Source organism: Haliotis cracherodii, unplaced genomic scaffold, assembly GCF_022045235.1.
Source record: "Haliotis cracherodii isolate W230 unplaced genomic scaffold, xgHalCrac1.p SCAF_12, whole genome shotgun sequence".
NCBI lineage: Eukaryota > Metazoa > Mollusca > Gastropoda > Lepetellida > Haliotidae > Haliotis > Haliotis cracherodii.
Genome location: NW_027266267.1, coordinates 12,920,918 through 12,947,758, shown reverse-complemented (window position 1 = coordinate 12,947,758; position 26,841 = coordinate 12,920,918). Strand labels below are relative to the sequence as shown.

At 38.4% G+C, this 26,841-nt stretch overlaps 1 protein-coding gene across 1 annotated transcript; it reads left to right on the top strand.

Annotated features, from left to right (window-relative positions):
* The first annotated feature begins 1,853 nt into the window (after positions 1-1,853).
* On the top strand, positions 1,854-26,394 carry LOC139457045 (uncharacterized). The gene is made up of 7 exons (XM_071238488.1): positions 1,854-2,334; positions 5,212-5,541; positions 22,239-22,571; positions 24,064-24,165; positions 25,379-25,489; positions 25,720-25,759; positions 26,385-26,394. The coding sequence occupies exons 1-7, from the start codon at positions 2,265-2,267 to the stop codon at positions 26,392-26,394; spliced, it is 996 nt and encodes a 331-aa protein (XP_071094589.1). The 5' UTR covers positions 1,854-2,264.
* Positions 26,395-26,841: the final 447 nt, after the last annotated feature.

Sequence of the window (26,841 nt, the reverse complement as noted above, 5' to 3'; positions counted from 1 at the left end):
GAGAATGGACAGTTGATTGTGTTCTCTGCCGCTGTTGCAAGGGCTCCGACGCGAGCAGATCTTTGCACTGCCTTGTTTGTGGTTGTTTAGAATGTTTCGTCAAAGAGTAAAAGCAGAGATGTGTTTTAAGTTAGGTAATATCCTTGTAACTCTCAATTCCTTTAAAATAACAATTGGCCTCGGCTCCATCATGTTTAAAAAATGGAGAGTTACTCGGACATTCCACTCTACATAATGTCAGGCTTTTGTAATGTATGGAACACTACAAGGGCAATACTTCCACTGAGCAGAGGATTGGGTCCATAACAGATCATAGGAATTTTATATAAAATTGTCTTATGTGTTTGCAATGTGTCTACACATTTCACTAATGAACATTATTCATGAGGAAGTTCACCTAAACATGTAAAATGATTACAAACATTATTGAAATGTTATTAGGGACATTATATTTTATATCAGCTTAAACATATATCGTTCTGTGTATTACCTGAATTTGAATGCGATTCTATTTTGTCACAATATGCGGATACAATTCGACAAAGTTGACAAAAAAGCGTGAAGATCCGGGTTAGAATAGTTATACAGTAACCCATGCTTGCAGAGAAAGGTGACTACGCTCGTTTACTAGGATGATGCATGTCATCGTATCCGACTTGCGTGAATCAATGCTGGTCAGACGCGATTTTTTTCCGACCGCCGTCATATAGCTTGAATATTGCTGAGTGTGGCGTTAAACAACAAACAAGAACATTCATGTACACCCGGTCAGACCACTCGACAGGTAAAAGGAAGGTAACCCCTCAGCACGTGTGAACCAACTGAATTAGTTCTTTGAAGGCTGCTTCTCTCAGTTCCATTCCATGGAGGATAACTTCTCACAATATGAATAAGTTTTGAAGCCATTAAATATTAAACTTAGTTATAGTATCGCTTATATACATGTAATGGTTCTTAGGTATCTGAGAGTATCTTGAAATTCACATACCAACCGACAAGGATACGCATTTCAACCAAACTTCTATTGCATACATTTTAGACGAGGTATTGATTAATCAATGTTTGCCGTAAAAGGCGACTATGCTTGTCGTGAAATGCGACTAATGGGATCGGGTGGTCAGGCTCGTTGACTTGGTTGATGCATGTCATCGTATATCAGTTGCGTGAATCGATGCTGGTGAGACTCGATTATTTAAAAACCGCCGTCATATAGCTGGAATATTGTGGAGTGCGGCGTTAAACAAGAAACAAACAAAACATTCATGTACGGTCAGACCTCTTGACAGTTAAAAAGGAGGTAAACCACATGAATTGGTTTTTTGAAGGCTGCTTCTCTCAGTTCCATTCCATAGAGGATAAATTCTCACAAAATGAATATGTTTGGAAGCCATTAAATTTTAAACTTAGTTATAGTGGCGATTATATACATGTCATTGTTCTAAGGTATCTAAGAGTATCTTGAAATTCACATACCAACCGACAATGATACGCATTTTCAACCAAATTTCTATTAAATTCTTTCTAAAATCGCAGTTCCCTGGGAATATTTGAATACCCGCCAGTTTTGATAAGACAAACTATGTGCGCTACATGTGTCTACATACAAAGAACATGATTACGGTTAATGTGTAGAGATTTAGCTGCTGTATTTGGCGATTGTTCTCAATAAATCATGTTCCTGCTTTGGTGTGTATTACTATCACATGAATATATCCCGACCTATTGACTATCGAGACTACTTCCCTCTTGTATACACGTGTCCCGGGGAAAGTCATAAGCTAGTGTATTAAACAAGTTAGACCGGTATTTATGTTTAGTAACCTAAGTCAGACAGATCGGTTATGTTGACACAATGGCGGTGTATTGAAACTTGAGTGAACACAAGTCATAGTGGAGAGCATATACGTAGTTGCGACGCAGGATTCCTTTCTATACAGAGCGTCTCCGACTCGCTGGCAAGTTGGAGTTGTGTAAAGGAGTATTGTTCCATGACTGAAACTGCGGTATATGAAAATAACGTTTCATATCCTGGTCACGCTGTAATACAAGGGTATCTTGCTTTACGATTCTGTCTACAAACCGACACACATGCTATGTTTTGTGGAAACTTGTGAGAATATAAGTCGAAGAGGGTTACGTATGCTGCTGACGACATCCTGTTTGTTTCTGGGTTTAAGAAGTGGTTTCTGTCATTTAACCTATGAAATCACAGGTTGTGTTGGAAGGATATACAGAAGACATACACTGGGACGTGGTATGCTACAATGAAGACTTGGTGGAATATACTGATATGTATGTGGATAAGCGTTATTCATGGAGAGGAGCATGTTAATGGCAAGTATGAATGTAAATGTAAACAAAGTAGGAAACAATATTTTGTGACAACATACAAGGCAAATATTCCGTATTAAATAATATTAGTTCAACACCCTGTGCCTCCCAAAATCACCAAACCTATTTCACAACATGCTCCCTGCTTACCATGATCTTTAGATCGGCAATACTGGACAATATTTTAACATTCCTTTTTAACATTATGTTTCATTAAAACACTCATTCACATATTTGCATTACCCCATTGATGTCACAGGGTCACAAATGCCCCTCTTCAACACTTAATTACGGTGAAGTCGAATAAAATGAATACATAGCAAGTTTCTCAGTTCTTTGGGGAAGTCCCTGTTTTGTGATTTCATCCACTGCCATTTTAGACAAACCTACTGAAAATGCTCTGAAAATTTGGAACTTCGTAAATCTCGCCATTTTGTATACATTACTAAATCACTATTTACAGCGTAATTCAGTGTATGTTTTAAAATCAAAATATCGAATATCTACTCGGAGATTTGAATTTCAAACATAGCAAATTGGTGATCTTGGGTATCTATCTTTTTATGTCAGTGCTAATGTCAGTGGACACGCCATTTTGATCGATTAAAAATCGATGACAAGTGATGCCATGCATCAACATTGTTGTACATATTTGGTATTTTGTTTGAGTCGGGTAAAAGAAGTTAGTAATTTCTGATTTTAAATAAATAAAAGTAACTCTCGATGATTAAAAATGAGTTGTGTGTTTTATTTATGGAAATGGGACTACTTTGATTTACGTAGGTGTAAAGAACGTAACATACCCGCAACTGGGTCACTGCATTCCAATGTACCCGGTAACGTAAATCTCCTAAAATGTGCGTCAGAGTAAAATTGAGACCCATTTTAAATTTCAAAATACGACTTTATCAGAAATGAATTTAATATTGTGTTGGTTCCAGTAAACCAACACAGCATGGACATAATTTCAAAAGTAACTCTAACCTTAAAATGTCCCTTCGACCTTCATCAGAACTGAATGGAGGACATGCGAAAAACAACAACTCCGATTGCTGTTGAGAGATTGTCTGGTCAGATACAGGTCAATTCACTCAAAACATGTATCATGGAAACTAGCACTTACTAATCCTCAATTTAGATATTGTATGCTGTACGCTCTGATGTTTCCATTTTCCAAGTTCTACCAACCCTAATACGGTAATGTGCGTCATTAAGTCCATCCGGTTTACAACATGGAGATCGGTAACGTGCTATTTTTTATCCACGACGGTAACAGAATAGAGTAAATCATACTCATTGAAGTGATATCCTTAGATGTACATGTATGGCGTGGGGCATCGGTTGAGTGTCGTTTTCCAAACTTTGGTACGTTAACGTTGTCTTCATGTTAATTATGATCCACTGTTATTTGTAGTAATAAAGTGTGTTTATAGTATAACAATGTGATTTCCGAATTGTTTGATAAGCATTACTTAGAAGTTGACAGATGACAAAGTAGACACACTTATTTATGGATAACAACTTCTTTTATACTGTAAAGGCGACGTTTCGGTATATATCCGTATACCGTTGTCAAGCAAGACAGTCCTGCTTGTCAACTGTATAAGGATCTGTACCGTAACCTTTTCAGAACAAAATATATGTCAAAACAGCTGCAAGTTGTGTACAAATACATATCAGATTATCTAGTTTTTAAGGTTGTGAATTGTGAATTTCCTGTGGACGTAAATATTAAGAAGGCAAGTTGACAACCTCAGTTGCCTGTGAGGCGCTAGAAGGTTACAGTCACATTGCTATATAATTCTTTATAGGCATATTGCGAAGTCAGTTGTCAAAGCAGACGCATGTGCTACATGTGCATGTGCTTCTGTGTGGGGCACGACCAAATCCTTAGAAACTCTCACGCTGCCGAACACGGTCGCCTATCAAAGAACACTCCACAACTGACATTGCATTACTCCATGTGATAAGTGACCTCTGCGTTGTACACAAGGTCACGTGCCACTGTATACGATCAGCTCCCACAAACTGAAATATACGAATCACGGTATCAATGTGACACTTACTATTTTTAGATATCGGAACGTGTCCCGTTAGTTTGTTATAATCCCGTATTTAACAATTTATATATTTCCCCACTACATCCATTCCCTAACAAATTCACCGTATCCTTTCAAAAATTGTAAAAATTGTTCAATGTTGTCCAATTTCAATGCTGCTGTTGTTGTAATGAACACAAACATATTTAACTAATAATGAACAGACCATTTAAATGGTTATCCAAAATAAATTGTCAAGTACAAACATGCTTCAGACTATTGTAAAAAATGCTTGCACAATAATTTTCTTTGCATTAGGCGTAATGAGGGAAAATGTTGTGACAATTACATGAACGGATCTCTGAAAATCAGCGATGGCACCAAATGTTTACGAAAAAGGGTAAGCACGACCTGCTCTACCGCTAGGACCCACCACTCTCATAATTTGCATTAAAATCACCTTATAAACGTAAACTAATGTACTACATTTTATCTTTACCAAATATGTTTAAATCATGTAGACCTGAGTGAGATTTCATTTGTTCAAAGATTTGATGAGTGTGATAATAATGTGCGAGTTAATAACGTCACATCCGTGAGATTGCAACCATAAGTACCAGTCAATATATGGAAGGTATTCATGAAAAAAACGAGTGTAATTAGTACGTAATCATCTTGTCCAGTAATCACATTGACTCTTGTAGAATCATGGACGAGTGACAAAGGCTACACTAGTGATAATTATGAGGAGAATCGAACCTTCAGATGGTACGCGACAGCCAAGACAGCTTTTGGATAACCTGTATATAAAACTTTAATGTTGATTATTTTGTTTCTGCAGATGGATTTGTACTGACGAGCTCACCATTGACAGCAACAGATGGAGAACTCTTCACCTTGAACTGTAGCTTCCGTAATGAATCTATAGTAAACATTGGGTGGTGGCAGAACAACAAACCTAATGTCGTTACTCAGAAAGACGGTAATTGTAGTAAACAATCACTCGCCTATGGGCAGGACATCATCAACCGTATCAATGTGAGTTGCAGTACCACGGCCCATAGTATGTCGTTTAGATTTAACTCCACCACAGACCAAGGAGCAGCGTGGCAGTGCGGGAAACAGGTTTCCGACTACGATATACGCCCGAGAAGCAACAATTATACAATAGGTGAGTATGACATAATCACTGTATTGTACAATACATCTTTAGCAATATAGTAAATTGTCACAAGTGTAATCATCAATGACCTTGAAATGTATACAAAAGGAAACGGTGGGATAAGACCCATAAGACATAACAATGAAAACTTTTCAACATTTTGCATCAGGATTAACATATTAACATCGTTGTCTGAATATATTTAATTAATTTGGAACGTTGGTCTATATTGGCTTCACTATTTATGCAAGGCAATACATATAATTATGTGGGCTGCTGAAATGAATGATATGTTTTCCAGTCAAACGATATACACAGAGAAAAGCTCTTGTCCTTCAGGTACGGATGGACATGGTCATACTGCAAGTCCTGTCATGTCAACACAGTCATTATCAACAACAACCCGAAATATGGAGACTGCATCGGATCCGCTGACATTGACTACAAAGAATGGTAGTTCTCCTTTAAATATCCATATCGTACTGAGAATATGTACATCGTAACATCAACAGATTACATGGGGAGCCTGATATAATGAATGATTAAACATTACCAATCACACCACAAATATGCACCAAATATTATTCGGTATATACGATAATATACGATCAGTATTAGAAACACGATTAATACACGAGTAACATATGTAATTGCCTTCAGGAATATGTGATCATTTTATAGGCATAACCGGCAGGAACATTGTCACATCGTGGCTGTTCATAATCTATCATGTAGGTGCATAGTGTGTCTATCGACCATGTTATTACAGATGTATACTGTTTCCTATTGGGAATGCATGCAGTGTGCTTTAAGGGTGTCTGCACAACTTGTACTCTTGTGTATAGGGATGTTGTTAAGTCAATATAGGACTTAGTATCTCCTACATAGGACTTAATATCTCCTACACAGGACTTACTATCTCTTACGTAGGACTCCCAATCTCCTACGTAGGAGATAGTTATTCTAATCCATACTAAGTCCTACGTAAGGAGATACTAAGTCCTACATAGGAGTTAGTAAGTCCTACCTAGGAGATACTTAGTCCTGCTTTGGAGATACTAAGTCCTACGTAGGAGATAGTTATTCTAGTCCATACGTAAGCAATAGTAAGTCCTGTGTAGGAGACTGTAAGTGCTACGTAGGAGATACTAAGTCCTACGTAGGAGATAGTAAGTCCTACGTAGGAGATAGTAGGTCCTACGTAGGAGATACTAAATCCAACATAGGAGATACTTAGACCAAAAACAATTTCACCGTGGCCCTACTACGCTTGCGTACTTTTAAGTATCCATATCGTACTGAGAATATGTTCAAGGTAACATCAACAGTTTACATGGAGAGCCGGATTTAATGAATGATTAAACATTATCATAAACACCACGAGTATGCACCAAATAGAATATGTTATATGCGACAAAAAAACGATCAGTATAAGAAACTTAGAAAACACAACACTGTCATTCCAGTGGCCTTTGAAATTTTCTGATCTATAAAAATAATTTTATAGGCATAACCTGCCGGGGCATTGTCACACCGTGTGTGTTCATAATCTATCATGTACAAAGTAGGTGCATAGTTTGTCTACCAACCATGTTATTACAGATGTATACTGTTTCCTATTGGGAATCCATGCAGTGTGATTTAACGGTGTCTGCACAACTTGAACTATTTTGTATAGGGATTTTGTTAAGTCAATATATCGCTAAATAATGCGATACAGGTCCAAATATTGGGCGAAGAGTCAAAGTGGCAAAGATTGGGTGTTATATATGAAACAAAACTTGTATTACTGCAGGTCTCGCATGACTTACGGCAAAATGAATTGGGAGCAGCGCAATACATATAATTATGTGAGCTACCGAAATGAATGATATGTTTTCCAGTCAAACGATATACACAGAGATAAGCTCTTGTCCTTCAGGTACTTCAAGTTCTGCCATGTCAATGCAGTCATTATCAACAACAACCCAACCTATGGAGATTACATCGGATCAGGAGACAGTGACGACAAAGGATGGTAGTTCTCTTTTAAATATCCATATCGTACTGAGAATATGTACAAGGTACACGGGGAGCCACATACACACACCGAATATGCACCAAATAGGATATGTTATATACGATAATAAACTATCAGTATTAGAAACTTAAGAAAACACAACACTGTCGTTCCAGTGGCCTTTGAAATTTGTGATCTATGAAAATAATTTTATAGGCATAACCTGCCGGGGCATTGTCACACCGTGTGTGTTCATAATCTAGCATGTACAATGTAGGTGCATAGTTTGTCTACCAACCATGTTATTACAGATGTATACTGTTTCCTATTGGGAATCCATGCAGTGTGATTTAACGGTGTCTGCGCAACTTGAAATGTTTTGTATAGGGATTTTGTTAAGTCAATATATCGCCAAACTATGCAATACAGGTCCAAATGTTAGACGAAGAGTCAAAGCGGCAAAGATTAATTATATGTGAAACAAAACGTGAGTAACGACAGGTCGCGTAAATGTGGGCAGAGCCTTTGAACAATGAAATCTGCATTCTAACCTCGTTTTGTGACGTCATAGCACAGTATAAGGTCATCTTTGAAATGTCGCTGCCTGTCATATTTGGGCGAATTAATGTTTGCTTAAAAGTATACTACCACGTAGATAAACGCTTCATATATTTGTAGAAAAAAATATTCAAAAAACTTAAAAACACATATTTACACTTTTATGCAACATTGCGCGCAAAAGAGGGTGAGTGTATTTTTCGTTGTAGTTAATAGAATGCTTCTTCTTTCCTCCTTTAGTTAGATTTTTATAATGTACATTAAATATATTATAACACGTAAAATTCTCTGAATAGAGGCCAGCGGACAGACATGACGCAATCTCCCATTTATAGATGCAGTAATAATGTGTAACATGCTCTCAGCTGTTTATCATACACTTTGGAGAACACATACAAGAGTCAGACAATAAACAAGACTTGTTTATCTCTATATTACAGTGGTCATTTCATGTGTAAGTTCTAAGCTAAGTTAAAGCGTTCGTCGATGACCCGGGTTCGATTCCCGACATGGGTACAATGTGTGAAGCCCATTTCTGGTGTCCCCCGCCGTGATATTGCTGGAATATTGCTAAAAGCGGCATAAAACAATACTCACTCACTCTAAGACGTCATTGGAACAAATCAGTGAAACCCCTGGACCAGACAATCAACTAAACGATTCTCTGAGCAACGATCTATGCCGTTGGTGTGCAAGTATATGCTAAAATCCAAGTCTCTGATCCTGCACAGCCGATCAATTTGGTCGCCTCTTACGACCAGCATAGTTTTATATTGCTAGGGACTTATTCTAACCCGGAATCCCCAAGGGGTAAAACCAGTGTGTGTCATCGCAACGTCCAACAAGCCAGATTTCGAATTCACCTGTTGATAAGACCCGAACCTTCGCTGTGCAGGGTTGCACGTCATAGCTGTGTCTGTGATCTTAGATTGTAGGAATTGAACCTTAGATTCTCACCCTCTTTGTTATATGTTTTGTACCACTGTACGCGTGCACGTGGATTTCATCGAAACGTCTACAACCGGAAACTTACCGCGTAACACCTTATAACAAACACATTCTCTCACTTCTCCATACATTGTACACATGAAATGCTCGCAACCTGACAACTGTTCTGTATATATTCGGGACTAATTAACTATGATAATATTTTTCAGTGAGTCTTAACTGTCTCTCACTTCTCCACACATCACACACATAATATAACCTCTCACCCTTGACAAGCTGTTTTGTGTATATCCTGGACTAACCATGATATTATGTTGTAGCATTTACAGAGGAAAAAGATCCAAATCTTTTCTACATCGTGGTTGGGGCAGTAGGTGGAGCTGTTCTGCTTACCGTCGTTGCCGTGGGCGTCGTTTGTATCAGACGGAGAAGAAAAGCTGCCCGTGTGTATTTGTGTTGCAATTTAAGATAATTCTAGATGAAACTTCGACTTGAATTATGCACAATAAATTAAACAAGTTTTAAAAGACAGTTTGATCATTGCAATAGTCGTCAACTTCCGCATTATTGTGTATCCAATGATTGTCAGAGTTGATTCAGGTTAGTATGAAATGTTTGATAGCGGCAGAGGATATTAAGACTTCCTAAAATGATGAAAAGTCCTTCTTCCAGATCAGCAAAATGATATGAAAGAAGAAAGAATAAATAAAGCGTAAGTGTAACTATTATTCTAGAACAAACATACACACGCACATAAACATGCCCACGCACGCACGCACAGACATGCAAACAACACACAGACAGAACGCACAGAAACATATTTGCACACAGACACACACACACACACATACTCACGCAAACACACGCACGCAAAACAAACACACACATTATTATGCAAAAACACACATACACAAACCAAATTTGTATAGTTTGAGGTGCTTTGTTGAAAATCATTCTGTCTTTGGTCTGTTTTCCTTCCAGCACGACAATTTATCAAAACACCTCAGACTGCAACACAGGTATGCTTTTCAATTAATTTATTATTATTCGAATGACACGGTATTAGAATAAGGACTGATTTTGAAAGCATACTGTAGCTGTACTGTATGTAGTAACTGTTGAACAGGACCTTATTCTAACCCAGGGTTCATTGGCTATTGACGCACTTGTGCCACACACGCAATCCTCCATCGTTATTAAACAGCTGGTACATACTGAGGGGTATAACGGTCCCATAAAAACTCGTCAGTCAACCTGAGCGACAGTTACCCTTGTCACATCCTATTTACGTGCCGTATTTCCGTGTTCTCTCATTGTGTATGTTTTAGTTGAAAATGACTTGTATGAAGGGTCACGTGATGTCCAACCAATGAACGCAGCTGAGAATCAGGAGGATGACTTTATGTTGTCAGGTACCTGCATGTTAGCATGTATCTCTAAATGTTACAAGAATCAGTGCGATTTGAACTCAGTGTACAATGTTCCCTCTACTATGTAAGTGCTTCCTTATTACACGTACACAAATGGATATATTTTTTGCTAATGATATTTACAGTATTCCTTTAAACATCATACTGTATTGCCAGATGCATACGCGAGTGCTGACCTGCCAGTGATGATCACGTGCACACCACAGGAGGAGGTTCCATCTGGTGACGTCAACTTAGAGAACCTGTAAGTGTAACTGCTATTCCAGACAGTACGCACAGAAACATATTTGCACACACACACACACACACACACACACACACACACACACACACACACACACACACACACACACACACACACACACACACACACACACACACACACACACACACACACACACACACACACACACTCACTCACTCACACAAACACACACACTCACACAAACACACCAACGCAAAACAAACACACACATTCTTATGCAAGCACACGCACACAAAGCAAATTTGTACTTTTTGACGTTTGTTGAAAGTTATTTCAGTCTTTGGTCTTCAATATAAGTTATTGCTGTTCTCGTTCTAGCTCACCAGTTTATCAAAACACGACAGGCAACATAACAGGTATGCTTTTCAATTGATCATAATTCGAATAACACGGTATTAGAATTAAAACTGATTTTGGAAGTATACTGCAGCTGTACTGAAGCTGACAGTTACCCTTGTCACATCCTATTTACGTGCCGTATTTCCGTGTTCTCTCATTGTGTATGTTTCAGTGGAAAATGACTTGTATGAAGGGTCACGCGATGTCCAACCAATGAACGCAGCTGAGAATCAGGAGGATGACTTTATGTTGTCAGGTACCTGCATGCTAGCATGTGTCTCTAAATGTTACAAGAATAAGAAGATTATGTGATCTGAAATCAGTCTACAATGTTCCCTCTCCTATGTAAGTGCTTCATTATTACACGTACACAAATGGATATGTTTTCTTGGCTAATGATATTTGCAGTATTTCTTTAAACATCATACTGTATTGCCAGATGCATACGCGAGTGCTGACCTGCCAGTGACGAACACGTGCACACCACGGGAGGAGGTTCCATCTGGTGACGTCAACTTAGATAACCTCTACGCTAAACCTGACAAAAGCAAACACTCAGAGGTTCAACATGGTGAGGCACATGCATAATGCATTCTCCTGTAGTTCGTCTGATATGTTTAATGTCGAAGTCTAGATCTGATTCTCTTGATCCATTTTACTGCTTTTTCTATGTTGGAGATACTGTAGTCATAAATGAAGCTACATGTAGCGAGATCCGTCTTAAAATTGGTCTTCAGCCATTCTTGTCATAAGAGGCGACTAACAGTTTCGAGTGATCAGATTCGTTGACTTGGTTGATGCATGTCATGGTATACCACGCCGTGGGTCGATGCTCATAAGGTCAAGCACTGGATTGACTGCTCTAGACTCGGCTATTTGCAGACCACAATCATATCGCTCGAATAGTGTGGAGTGCGGCGTTAAACAGCAAACAAACAAAAATGTATGATGCACATTAAATACCCAATGTGTGAACGTCAGTTTCAGACATATACGCTGCAGTACAGAAACCCAAGAAAAACAAACAAGATGATCGAATTGTGTCTGAAGACTTCAATACAGACGTGTATGCAAAACATAACAAGGGTCTAAAGGCAAAAAAATAGTTATTAAAAAAGAGGCGACAAAACCTTTTTGGAAATCTCTGCTGAAAGCAGATACCATTGTGCGATTTCGACTCCGTAAGCAGGGAAATGAAATAACTCCAACGATCAATCAACCATGACCAAGGCTATTGGATACCCCCTGCTTACCATCAACTCATCAAACACTCCAACCAGTCATAATCCTTTTGTACATACCCCTGGTGTTATCTGTTAGGATGTTTACCTTATGTCATCCGCATTTCGTACTTAACAAGGTATGATAATACCGGCTCATAAAGACAAAAGCGACATACATGATCCTAGGAACTATTGGATTATAACTCTTACATCGTGTTTGTCTAAATTCTTAGAGAAAATCGTTGTAAGTGAGTAGAAAAATACACATTCAGTAACTTCCAATCCTTCTCTGGTGATTTACAATTTGGTTTCAGAAAAGAACATAAAGCAATTTGTTTGTATTCACTGTTTTTGAATGTGTTAATTTATTCCTAGAAAGAGAATTGCAAGTGTTTGCCGCAGTTTTGGATTGTGAAAAGTATTTCGATCGTATTTACCAGGACTGTCTTTTTGTCAAGACATATGACCTTGGAGTGGCAACTTTCGGAAGCTTCTTTTTCATAGCTATACAGACAGCAGGAATTTTATATCATACAACGGAGAAAGATCTAATGATTTTCCCACTAAACAAGGTGTTAGGCAAGGTCGAGTTATGTAAGCATGGTTCTTTCTCGTTTTCATGAATGATCTAATAAGTGAATTAAGGAAAGCAAACACTTTCCTCCCTGTTCATGGAATGTTTATACCCTGTATTTTATTGGCCAATGATACAAACTCTTGTCTAAAACCTCTAGCAGCTTACACCCTTCACTTGATTCAGTTAGTTTATATGCCAACAAATGGAGACTCACCGATAGTGCCACTTGAGTTAATCACTTGTATTCTACAAGTTTGGTGATGCTACAATTGACAGCCCTGACTCTGTCAAATATTGAGTATAATAATCATCAGCAGTAACTTATCCTGTAAAGAAGGACTCATGACGTGTTGCTCAAAAGCAGGACAATGAGTTAATTCACTGTGATCACATGGTCTTGACGATTTTAACCTCCACCCAGCTACGGGTGTCAAGATATGGAAAAGAAATATTTGGCCCTCACGGTACCAAGAGGAGCATCTCTCGGCACTACCGGGACTTTCTGAAATTCAGATTGGCATTCCCGGGCAATAACCGGAGAGAGATCAGATCTCTCACGTGTCATAAAATTCATACACCCTTACAAATGCATGTTCTTCAAAATACAATGCATCTCTATGCACATTTATGACCTCTTAAAATCGGATCAAGAGCAAAAGTTTCGAAATAATGCAAACTTTGTAATCGACATTGCTATGACTATGATTGCCATATTTTTTGCAGTGTAAATACTAAGTGTCTTATGTTTAGATTTTTTTATGCTTTATGATACGTTGATAAACTGGCTGATATGCTTTAATTGGTTCTCGGTGCAGGTGTTCATGACCTAACTGACGAAATAAATTATAATACTTGGGAATACATCATACTGTCTTTTTGCTAAATGTACGTTATATGGAATATACCTACACATCTTTTGTATCTACTGGACCCTGCTGCTCACAACTTGTAAATTCATAAACATTGTATCACCTGCTTTCATTGTAGATACTCACGTAACACAAATAACGAATTGTAAATAATGTATCTGCCCGTGTATGATTTTCGAATTGAACTCTGGAGGAAATAAAGTTATTCATTCATTCATTATGGCTATCATTTGTACTTTTGGCAAGTTTTAGTAAATGCAACTTTGTTCAGTATATCACAGCGTGTCGGCTTCATGTGGAAGGAAAACCCAAACTTGTGCATCTTTACCACTTTCACGAAATCCACAAGTATGTGTATTATGCTGATAACCTAAATACATGACATGGGCGAATGAAAGGTGACGTAACTCTGCACAGCAAATTGCAACGCCTCAGACGACTGTTTTCACCTTTGACCTGATCAAGCACAGCTATGTTGCTAAACGCATGACTAATAAAGAGTGCGTACGTGCGACTGGAGGAGTTGGCTGACACAACAATCTACAAATACATACAATGAATAGTGCAGAATTAGAAAGACATGTAGACAAGGAGTTGTATCAAGTATTTGTACTTGCATATTAGTTTACTGATTGCATGTCATGTCAAATGTTTTATGGCATGTCATCAAATGCTTTGATACAGTTAATTGAACAACACACTGCCACGTCTTGTATATATTTCACGCTGTGACTACTGTAATGAGCACAATCACACGTTTCCCCATTGTTGTATAACTCTACTTTTTGGCAATGACTGAAGATTTCGTTTCTTATTACAAACGATAACACAATTTGTTAAGACCTTTATTGGTAGCCCAGAACAGTAAATGATTCTGTCAGTTGAACTAAATCTAAATGTTATCTGGAATTACTTGTTTCTCTTCTAAACTTTTCACACTATTCACACAGCACATTCTGGTGACAGTCGCAAATCTTTTGTTGATCTTGCTTGGTGTCAGATTGTATACACACTTTATATTAACCATAAATAAGTCTTTGTTCTTAATACCACTTGTCAAAATATGTGAACAGGATGCAGAAGGATCTGTATGAAAGAAATCGTGCAGTATCGCATTTGCTTTCCAAAGTGTTATGTAAAAAACTGGATCAGTCGAAAGGTTTTGATTGCATAAATGCCTGCAAAGTGTTTTATTGTGAACAATCGCAAGATACAGTAGCGAAATCTCTGCACATTAACCTTTACCATGTTCTTTGCATTCGTCAATTTCCCGGAGCCATAAAGAGTGTTAAAGTGAAGCGCGACTAATTCTGTGCAATTGTATATTCATTTGGTTCAGTTATATTCTGTATCAAAGTAGTTTCTTAAACAACCTATACGCTCATGACAACTGTGTTGTATTGAAGTTCAATATGGACGTATGAGGATAATATTGGCATAGATAATATGTTAATGTTTTAATGCAAGGTGGTAAACAGTAACGAAAGCCAAATAGTGAACCACTGTTAATATTCTTTATTATTGTAATGAATGTATTCCCTTTTAGTACAAGACGTAGATTAAATCAAAACACAATAGAGATCCATGATAAGTGGGTGTTTTACGACAGGTTCTCGTGGACAGGTAATGAAAAGATATCATGCTCTACTTACTTCAGAACGACAAAGTGAGTCACATGATATTTCTCCAGAAATATCCAACTTCCTTGTTAGACAAGTAACGTATTTACGTTAGACATTCATGCGTTTATTCCCGTTCAACTTGACAGAGCACGTTGTCGTGTTGTCACGCAGCATACCGAATAGATTTGTATTTAGATTGCTGAGTAGGTATTTTATTTATGCGTTTGCTGATGAGCGTTTTGGACATTTCGGCGCCAAGGACAAATGACTCTCTTTCCTGCAGTTTGTACACCATGTGTTGCAGTTTTCTTTGCAAGAAACTCGGGAGCAGTGACTGACTGGCCGAGTAACATAAGTTATACTACTCGTGTGTTGGTTGTGTCCATTGATTTGATCCTTAACCCGACAGGATTTTTGGTTGAATTACTTTCTTTTGAGTTAGACAGATAAGTTGATAAAGCTGGTCGTCATTACTTTTTTTTGTCAAGATGTACAGTTGCATCAGCCACTTTGGGGTATCCCATTTTAGTTTGATTCCATTTTATCCTTTTGGGCATGTCAATTGACTCTGTAAGGTTGTCCCCGACAACAACATACCCTCTTCCACACTTATTTACACTAGTAATATTTTTGTGCTTCGGCTCTTTGGCAGTATCTTGAGCTGTTAGGATCTTATTAAGATCTTGCGAGATCTGCGAGAAATCTGCGCTAAAGGCTACTTTTTCTAATTTGGTTTGTGGTCTTCTATTTTTGTGTGTCTTTGACTCTGATGACTCATTCTTTGTCGTTTCTGTAGCCTTCGGTGGGCTAGATTTATGACATTTCGGATTGAGGCTAAAGGTTTTTGTTTAAGCATGCCTCGAGTCCAATGGGCACCATAACCGATTTTTTCTTTGTGTCTATTTCCTTTGAACGTGAATGTGTCCTAAAAACGTTCAGGGACATTTAGCGCGGCTTGAATACAAGTCATGTTGGCTGTTTTTTTTAAGGTTTTCTGGTGACCAGAGTGAAGGAATGGTTTAGGCATACCCTTTTGAGAACTGGGCTGGTTCTCTCGAGAGTTGGGCGGACTCTCAACAATTGTACTTTCTGGACATAATTCCGCCATCTCCATTTCCAAATTCATATTTGTCAGTCCCAGGGGCCTGGGTGATTGACGACCATGCAGTTTAAGCTGGTGAGCAGACCGAGCTTGGTGGGCGTGGAGGGGTGTGTACAGTACAGGACCCGTGACATGGTATCAGTCACTTAAACCATTTATAGGTGAGATGGGGTGCACGGATGGCCCAGTCGTTTAGGGGTCCGTGTTTCACTGTGCAGTCATTTGGGCACGCCAGAAACGTATGATATTTGGTTCGAATCCCGGTTCGCCCAAATTATGTTTCTAGGTTTTTCGGCACCATAACCGTGTTATGGTTAACTATTGTTACGCGTCGATTCCCAAATCGACGAATGCAAAGAACATGCTCAACGTTAATGTGTAGAGGGGGGCACGGGTGGCCCAGTCGTCTAAGTCGCCGCGATTCGCTGTGCAGATTTGCGTCACTTGGACACGCAAGAAACCTATGATTGTGGGTTCGATTCCCGGTTCACTCCGGTTATGTGTGAAGGTTTGTCAGCACCATACCCGTGCTCGTTGGTTTCACCGAAGTTGTAAACGTCTGAGACCTGCATCACTTTGGGCTTTCTTCCCACATTAAGCTGACACGCAGTGATACAACTGGAATACTGTTAAAAGCAGAGTTAAACCCAACTCACTCACTCACTCACTCACTACAGGTGAGATGCAACAAGGCGCGGACGTAGGTGTAGAAAACTTCCGCAAGGCGGATATCTCACCCCAAGCGGTCAGGCATATGGCTATTTCATGGTTTTTTTTACAGACTTTAATCCGATGGCACGAATTTGCATTAAAACTAACATGAGTGATAATACCATCATGGAGTGGTGCCGTGTTTGTGCTTTGAGAACATGTGTTACATAAAATATAGGCCCAAGTAGTTGTTTTCTAAATGTCACAAAATATAAAAGATATTCAAATATTTAACATACATAAGCCATAAAATTATCACATAAGTCATCTTTAAAAAGTGTGAGAATCTGAGAACCCTCGTCATAATGCAAACAAATGTACATTCTAATCATGACAAAATACTGCAATTTAAACTACATCTATGAGGTCATTCTACTGTTTTAGGGCTCCGTTATTTTTAGGGAATGGACAGTTGATTGTGTTCTCTGCCGATGTTGCACGTGCTCCGCCGTGAGCTTATGTTTACAATGCATGGCTCTTCATAATGTTTTGTCAAAGTGAAAGAGCAGAGAAGTGTTTTAAGTTGGGGAATACCCTCGTAACTCTCCATTCCTTAAAAACAATGGGCTTCGGCTCCACTAATTTTTAAGGATTAGAGAGTTACTCGAACATTTCCCTCTACATAATGTGGGGCTTTTGTAATGTATGGAACACTACAAAGCCAATACCTTGGCTGGACAGAGGATTGGGTCCCCTGTTCTTAGACGATGCAGATCATAGGAATTTTATAAAATTGTCTTATGTGTTTGCAGTGTGTCTACATATTTTCCTAGTGAACGTTATTCATGAGGAAGTTTACTGAAACATGTAAAACGATTACAAACACTATTTAAATGTTATGTAGGACATTATATTTTGTATCAGCTTTAACATATATCGTTCTGTGTATTACCGGAATGTGAATGCGTATCTATTTTGTCACAATATCCGGATACAATTCGACAAAGTTGACAAAAAGCGTGAAGATCAGGGTTAGAATAGATATTCAGTAACCCATACTTGCAGTAAAAGGCGTCTATGCTTGTCGTCAGACGCTCGTTGACTAGGATGATGTGCATGTCATCGTATCCGAACTGCGTGAATCGATGCTGGTCAGACGCGATTATTTACAGACCGCCGTCATATAGCTGGAATATTGCTGAGTGCGGCGTTAAACAACAAACAAGAACATTCATGTACACCCTGCCAGACTACTTAACAGTTAAAAGGGAGGTAACCCCTGAGCATTTGTGAACCAAATGAATTAGTTATTTGAAGGCTACTTCTCTCAGTTCCATTCCATGGAGGATAACTTCTCACAATATGAATATGTTTTGAAGCCATTAAATATTAAACTTAGTTATAGTAACGCTTATATACATGAAACAGTTCTTAGGTTTCTAAGAGTATCTTGAAATTCACATACCAACCTACCCGTGAAGATTCTGGGGTAAAATAGGTCTTCAGCAACCCATGCTTGCCGTAAAAGGTGACTATGCTTGTCGTAAAAGGCGACTAACGGTATCGGGTGGTCAGGCTCAGTGATTTGGTTGATGCATGTCATCAATCCCAATTGTGTGGATCGATGCTCATGATATTTATCACTGGATTGTCTGGTCCAGACTCGATTATTTACAGACTGCCGTCATATAGCTGGAATATTGCTGAGTGCGGCGTTAAACAACCAACCAACCAACCAACCAATCACATACCAACCGGCAATGATACGCATTTTCAACCAAACTTCTTTAAATACTTGATAAAATCTCAGTTCCCTAGGAATATTTGAATACCCGCCAGTTTTGAAAAGAAGAAATATGTGCGCTACTGGGAAACTTTGCCATCACAATACGAAATTTATTTATATCTTAATCAGACCAATTAAATTATGTTTTTTTTCTGAATGATAAACGGGTCCCTGTTTGATACCGTTTGTGTTATAACGAGCGTATTTCAAAACATATCTCACCAGATAAACTAGTTGTATTTAAGACAGCATATAACGGGGACAGGCACATCATTCTATTAACAACTGTTACGTGTCGATTCCCAAATCAACGAATATAAAGAACATGCACATGGTTAATGTGTAGAGATTTAGCTACTGTATCTGGCGATTGTTCTCATTAAATTATGTTCCTGCTTTGGTGTGTATTACTATCACAGGAAAATATATCGCGCCCTGTTGACTATCGAAATTACTTCCCCCTTGCATACACATCTCCCGGAGAAAGAGATAAGCTAGTGTATTAAACAAGTTTGACAAGTATTTAAGTTTTAGTAACCGAAGTCAGACAGATCGGTTATGTTGACAAAATGGCGTTGTGTTGAAACTTGAGAGAACACAAGTTATAGCGGAGAGCATATACTGAGTTATGATTCCTTTCTATACAGAGATATAGAGAGGAAGGGTATTCTGCAATTGAGCCTATGACATCACAAGTTGTAAAGGAAGGATATACAGAAGACATACACTGGGACGTGGTATGCTACAATGAAGGTCTGCTGGAATATATTGATATGCATGTGGATAGGCGTTATTCACGGAGCTTCGCATGTCAATGGCAAGTATGAATGTAACTATTAGTAAGATGACTGACTACCAACAAAGTTGACAGGTTTTACATAATCACATATTGTTATAAGTTTTGTGACAACATACAAAGCAAATATTCCGTATACAATAATATTAGTGCAACACCCTATGCCTCATATGAATTTCATATTGTGTGGATTCCAGCAAACCAACACGGTTTGAAAAACATTTCCTAAGTAACTCTTAACTTAAATGTGTCCTTTCGACCCTCATCAGAACTGAATGGAGGAATTACAATGTCCTTATATGAGGAAGAGCGATGGAAACTCAGATTATCTCTGAGAGATTATCTGATCAGATACAGGTCACTTCACTCAAAACATGTATTATGGAAACTAGCACTTACTTTAGATCTTGTATGCTGTCCTCCCTGATACCATTTTTAGCCATGTTCCAAGTTCTACCAACCCTAATACGGTAATGTGCAGCATTGGGTTTTCAAAATGGTTTAAGATAGGGTTTATATTGGCATTTGGGAATACACTTAGAACTTGCAAGCATAAGGCTTTTACTTACATGGTCGCAGCATGTTTTAACAGGTTCAGGCCGACAATATAGATCACAGTTGTAAACATAATTAAGATGTGTATTATATTCATACGATTGTGATGGCAGACATAGCCGTAAATACAGGTAAAGAAGTTAAATAGATCTCAGATATGTTTGCGTAACCCTATCTGACCAGAGATATTGGCCCTTAACTCCCCGAATCAGCTTGATCTGATTTATTCAAAATCAGTTTGACCAAAGGCTCCAAAATGGATAAATACAAAACATGTGATGTGATCTGATATGCTATGAGACTATGTATCTGCTTTACAACATGGAGATCGGTAACGTGCTATTTTTTTATCAACGACGGTACCAGAATAAAGTAAGTCATACTCTTTGAAGTGATATCCTTAGATGTACATGTATGACGTGGGGCATCGGTTGAGGTGTCGTTTTCTAAAGTTTGAAACGTTAACGTTGTCTTCATGTTAATTATGTCCCACTGTTATTTGTAGTAATGAAGTGTGTTTATATTGTTACAATGTGATTTCCATACTTAAAAGCAGAGGTGAACCCAGAAATCGGTTCACACAGAATTAAACTGTTAAATAAGTGAATAACCAAACATATCTAGAAATGATCAATCAATTATATTGAAACATACAGTTTTAGATTCATGGTAAAACGAACAATGTAGGAGGCTATGTAAGTAGTAACACTTGACAGTTTTACAAGTATAACAATGATGCTGACCGAATACTAAACATATACTGACAACAGTTTCGACTGAAATTACCTTTACATAACAACATATATGTCAAAACATCTGCAAGTTGTGTACAAATACATATCTGATTATCTAGTTTTTTAAGATTGTGAATTGTGAATTTACTGTGGACGTAAATATTAAGAAGGCAAGTTGACAACCTCAGCTGCATATGAGGCGCTAGAAGGTAAGAGTCACATTGCTATATAATTCTTTATAGGCATATTGCGAAGTCAATTGTCAAAGCAGACGCATGTGCTACATGTGCATGTGCTTCAGTGTGGGGCTTGGACCAAATCCTTAGAAACTCTCACGCTGCCGAACACGGTCGTCCAGCGAAGAACTCTCCACAACTAACGTTGCATTACTCCATGTGATAAGTGACCTCTGCATTGTACACAAGGTCAGATGTCACTGTACACGATCAGCTCACACAATGACACAAGGCCGGATGGATAAGCTATGATATACGAGTCGCGGTATCAATGTGACAATACTATTTTTAGAAATTGGAACGTGTCCGGTTAGTTTGCAATAATCCCTTATTTAACATCCATTCCCTAACAAATTCACCGTATCCTTTCAAAAATTGTAAAAAATGTTCAAAATTGTCCAAATTCCATGCTGCTGTTGTAACGATGAACAAGAAATAAGGGTCAGACCTTTTAAATAGTTATCCAAAATAAGTTTTCAAGTACAAATAGACAACAGGCTAATGGAAAAAAATGCTTGCACAAAAATGACATTTTGCAAGGTGTTATGCTTTGCATTCGGCGTTATGAGGCAAAATGTTATGACAATTACATGAAAGGATCTCTAGAAAACAGTGATGACACCAAATGAGCATGTCCTGCTTTACCGTTAGGACCAATCACTCTTACAATTTGCATTTTAATCACCTTATAAATGAAAACTAATGTACTACATTTTTTCTTTACGAAATATTTTCAATTCATGTATTCATGAATGAGATTTCATTTTTCAAACATTTGATGAGTATGATACAAATATGTGAGTTTATAACGTCGCATCCGTGAGATAACAACCATGTTACAAGTATCAGACAATATATTAAGTGTGATTAGTTCGTAATCATCCTGTCCAGTAATGCCATTGACGCTTGTAGAATCATGGACGAATGAGAAATGCTTGAGATGGTACGTGACAGCCAACACACCATTTGGATAACCTGTATATTAACCTTCAATGTTGATTATTTTGTTTCAGCAGGTACATTTTCACTGACGAGCTCACCATTAACACCAACCGATGGAGACCTCTTCACCTTGACCTGTAGCGCCCACGATGAATCCACAGCAAACATTGGGTGGCTGCAGAACAACAAACATATGGTCGTTACTCAACATACCCATAATTGTAGTAAACAGGTACTCAATGGGGTTGTGGATGACATCATCAGCCGTATCAATGTGAGTTGCAATAGCACGATGCACAGTATAGCATTTAAATATAACTCCTCCACAGACAAAGGATCGGCGTGGCAGTGCGGGAAACTTGTTAACGACACGAAGATATACCCGAGAAGCGACAACTATACAATAGGTGGGTATGGTCAATCACTGGTTTGTACATCTTTAGCAATAAAGTAAACTGTCACAAATGAAATCACCATCACATACATGTACATGTATTACAAATCATTGGATGAATAAATTTATTTATTTGGAACGTTGGTCTATTTCGGCTTCACTGTTTATGCAACGCTTTGCATATATTATGTGGGTTAACTGCCAATTGTCAGACATCCCATCTGACAGACCATTCAAGTGTGACCAGCGTAACTGCCTTCAAATTATTGAGCTGCTGTATACTGTGGGCAGAGTAAGCTACCCAAACTCATTGTGTGAGACAGATTAGCCAGATTATGATTGTGTTTGTAAGTTGCGTTTAATATGTGTCGGGTTGTGGGAGTTTTATTAGTCAAGACTGGGAGTAGTTTTTTTCAATTATATAGACTACAGGAAACTCAGTGAAAAATCATAAAACATTTTAACCGTTGAGTTTGTTTGCGATATTTCCATTTAATACATTGTTAGATAGAATTAGAACACGTTATATGGACTAAACTTCTCCATAACCTGTGTATAATCTCACATGTACTATAAGTACCGCACTATATTACTTTGGGGAATTCACAACAAGCACTATGACAAGGTATGCCCATCTTTCAATCAGCCTGAATCCATTGCTCCCTTGTTACTGGAATCTCAAGACCACGCCCCAGCCCGGGCTTGGTTAAAACAAGAATTGCAGTTAGATCCGCTATCTGTTGTAGCCAAGAGATGCAATAGTGATACCAAACTAATTCAATTTCTGAGAGATGCACAGCTATTCGAACATATATAAACACAGCAGCCATAGATAAAAATGAAATCATACCAATATACGAAAATAGAAATCATATCAACACAAAGAGAAAGTTTAGGAATACTAAAGCTCGCAATAGATATGTGTACCCTACTCAAACACATGAGTCCCAAAGAGGGACAGGTCAGCCGAAATTGCTAAGACAGAAGCACTTAAAGCAACAACAACAAAAACTTTGATGAATATATTGTCTTTTGTCATAATATAAAGAAATATATCTTGTAAAAAAATCAAAATGTGTTATATCACACGCTTCAGTGTATATTGTGTCTTTCTAATAATGTAATAATAGTATTTCTTATGTAAAATGATAACATTTCCGTCCGCTGTATGATAGGTTATAGTGAAATAGTGTTATATGTTCCAAATTAAAGTCGAATAAATATGTGATTTCTGGTATGATTTGATGATTAAAAGTGCATAATAAACCTCTCCTGAAAATTCCTCAAAATGTCTGTTTTTTGGTCTGTTCCACTTTAATGAAAGGTAAACAGGTAACTATTACTTTAATAACCATCATTGACTAGTCCTGGTATAAACTGTCTGACAAATGTGACGTCTGACAATTGGGAGGTTCCCATATGTGAGCTACTGAAATGAATGGCTAGGTTTTCCAGCTAAAGTATGTACACAGAGATAAGCATTTGATTTACAGGTACGGAGGAAGATAACCAAACATCAAGTCCTGTCATGTCAACACAGTCATTATCAACAACGGTCCGATATATGGAGACTACATCGGATCCTGAGACAGTGACACTAAAGAAAGGTAGTGCTCTTTCAAATGTGCATATTGTACTGAAAATATGTACAAGATAACATTGACAGTTCACATTAAGTGAGTGAGTGAGTGAGTATGGTTGTATGCCGCTTTCAGCAATATTCCAGCAATATCACGACAGGGAACTCCAGAAATGGTCTTCACACATTGTGCCCATGCGGGGAATCGAACCCAGGTCTTCAGCGTGACGAGCGAACGCTTTAACCAATAGGCTACCCAAACGCCCCGTTTGCATTGAGAGCCGGAGTTTATGAAAGATGAAACATTATCATACTCATCACCAATATGCACCAAATATTATACGATATATACGATGATATACGATCAGTATTAGAAACTGCAAACAAATACAACGCTCTCGTTCCAGTGGTAAGATACACATTGAATAGATTAGAACACATAAAATACTCTGAATAGAGACCAGCGGACAGACATGACGCATTTGTTCATTTATTCATGCAGTAAGTAGTGTAATATTTGCTGTCAGCTGTTTATCACACACATTGGAGAACACATGCAATGGTCAGACGATAACAAGACATGTTAATCTGAATATTACAGGTACCATGTTATATGTATGTTCTAAGAAGTTATTCAACAAATCAGTGTTTGTTATGAAACGCCTGGCCCAGAAAATCAACTAAACGATACTCTGAGCAACGATCTATGCCGTCGGTGTATAAGTATATGCTAAACTCCAAGTCGCCGAACCTGCACAGCCGATCCATGTGGTCGCCTCTTACGACCAGCATAGTTTAACTTAGCTGGGGACCCATTTTTACTCGGAATCCCCAAGGGGTAAAACCAGTGTGTGTCATCGCAACGTTACGCGCCATAGCAGTGTCTGTGATCCTAGATGGTAGGACTTGAACCTTAGATTCTTTCCCTCTTTGTTATGTGTTTTGTAGCACCGTACGCGTACACGTGGATTTCATCGAAACGTCTACAACCTGAGACTTTCCGCGTAACACCTTATAACCAACATTCTCTCACTTCTCCATACACTGCACACATGTTATGCTCGCAACCTGACAAACTATTCCGTATATATCAGGGACTAATCAACTATGATACTATTTTTCAGTGAGTCTTTTATTTAACTGTCTCTCACATCTCCACACATCGCACACATAATACAATCTCTCACCCTTGACAAGCTGTTCTGTATAAATCATGGACTAATCATGAAATTATGTTTCAGCATTTACAGATGAACATCTCTACATCATGGTTGGGGCAGTAGGTGGAGCTGTTCTGCTTACCGTCGTTGTCGCGGGCGTCGTGTGTATCAGACGGAGAAGAAAAGCTGCCCGTATGTATTTGTGTTGCGATTTAGGATAATTCTAGATGAAACTTAGACATTGAATTATGTACAATAAATTGAACAAGCTTTAAAAGACAGTTTGACCATTGCAATAGTCGTCAACTTCCGCATTAATGTGTATGCAATGATTGTCAGAGTTGATTCAGGTTAGGATGAAATGTTTGATAGCGGCAGAGGATATTAAGACTTCCTTAAATGATGAAAACCTTTTCTTCCAGATAAACAAAATGATATGAAAGAAGAAAGAAATAATAAAGCGTAAGTATAACTGTTGTCCAAGACAGAACGCACAGAAACATATTTGCACACACACACACACACACACACACACACACACACGCACGCACGCACGCACGCACGCACGCACGCACGCACACGCACGCACACACACACACACACACTCAGGCAACACAAGCACGCAAAACAAACACACATTCTCATGGAAGCACACACACACAAACCAAATGTGTACTTTTTGACGTTTGTTGAAAATTATTTCAGTCTTAGGTCTTCCATAAGTTATTGCTCTTCTCGTTCCAGCTCACCACTTTATCAAAACACGCCAGGCAACTACACAGGTATGCTTTTCAATTGATCATAATTCGAATAACACGGTATTAGAATAAGAACTGATTTTTGAAGCATACTGTAGCTGTACTGTATGTTGTAACTGTTTAACAGGCCCTTATTCTAACCCACGGTTCAATGGCTATTGACGCACTTGTGCCACACACGCAATCCTTGATGCTTATTAAACAGCTGGTACATACTGAGGGGTATAACGGTCCCATGACATCTTGCAAATCAACCTGAGCGACAGTTACTCTTGTCACATCCTATTTAAGTGCCGTATTTCCGTGTTTTCTCATTGTGTATGTTTCAGTGGGAAATGACTTGTATGAAGGGTCACGTGATGTCCAACCAATGAACGCAGCTGAGAATCAGGAGGATGACTTAATGTTGTCAGGTAACTGCATGTTAGGATGTATCTCTAAATGTTACAAGAATCAGAAGATAGTGTGATCTGAACTCTACAATGATCGCTCTGCTGTATATGTACATTAATGGATATGTTTTCTTGGCTAATGATATTTGTACTGTTCATTTAAACATCATACTGTTTCACCAGATGGATACGCGAGTGTGGACATGCCAGTGACGAACACGTGCACACCACGGGAGGAGGTTCCATCTGGTGACGTCAACTTAGAGAACCTGTACGCTAAACCTGACAAAAGCAAACATACAGAGGTTCAACATGGTGAGGCACATCCTTAATGTATTTGCTTGTAGTTCGTCTGTTAATTTAATGTCGAAATGTAGATCTGATTCTCTCGATC

Coding starts and splice junctions, on each gene's coding strand:
- LOC139457045 (XM_071238488.1), top strand. CDS start 2,265: ATGAAGACTTGGTGGAATATACTGATATGTATGTGGATAAGCGTTATT. Junction 22,572..24,063: donor AAGCGACAACTATACAATAG/GTGGGTATGGTC, acceptor GTACGGAGGAAG/ATAACCAAACATCAAGTCCT. Junction 24,166..25,378: donor GACAGTGACACTAAAGAAAG/GTAGTGCTCTTT, acceptor ATTATGTTTCAG/CATTTACAGATGAACATCTC.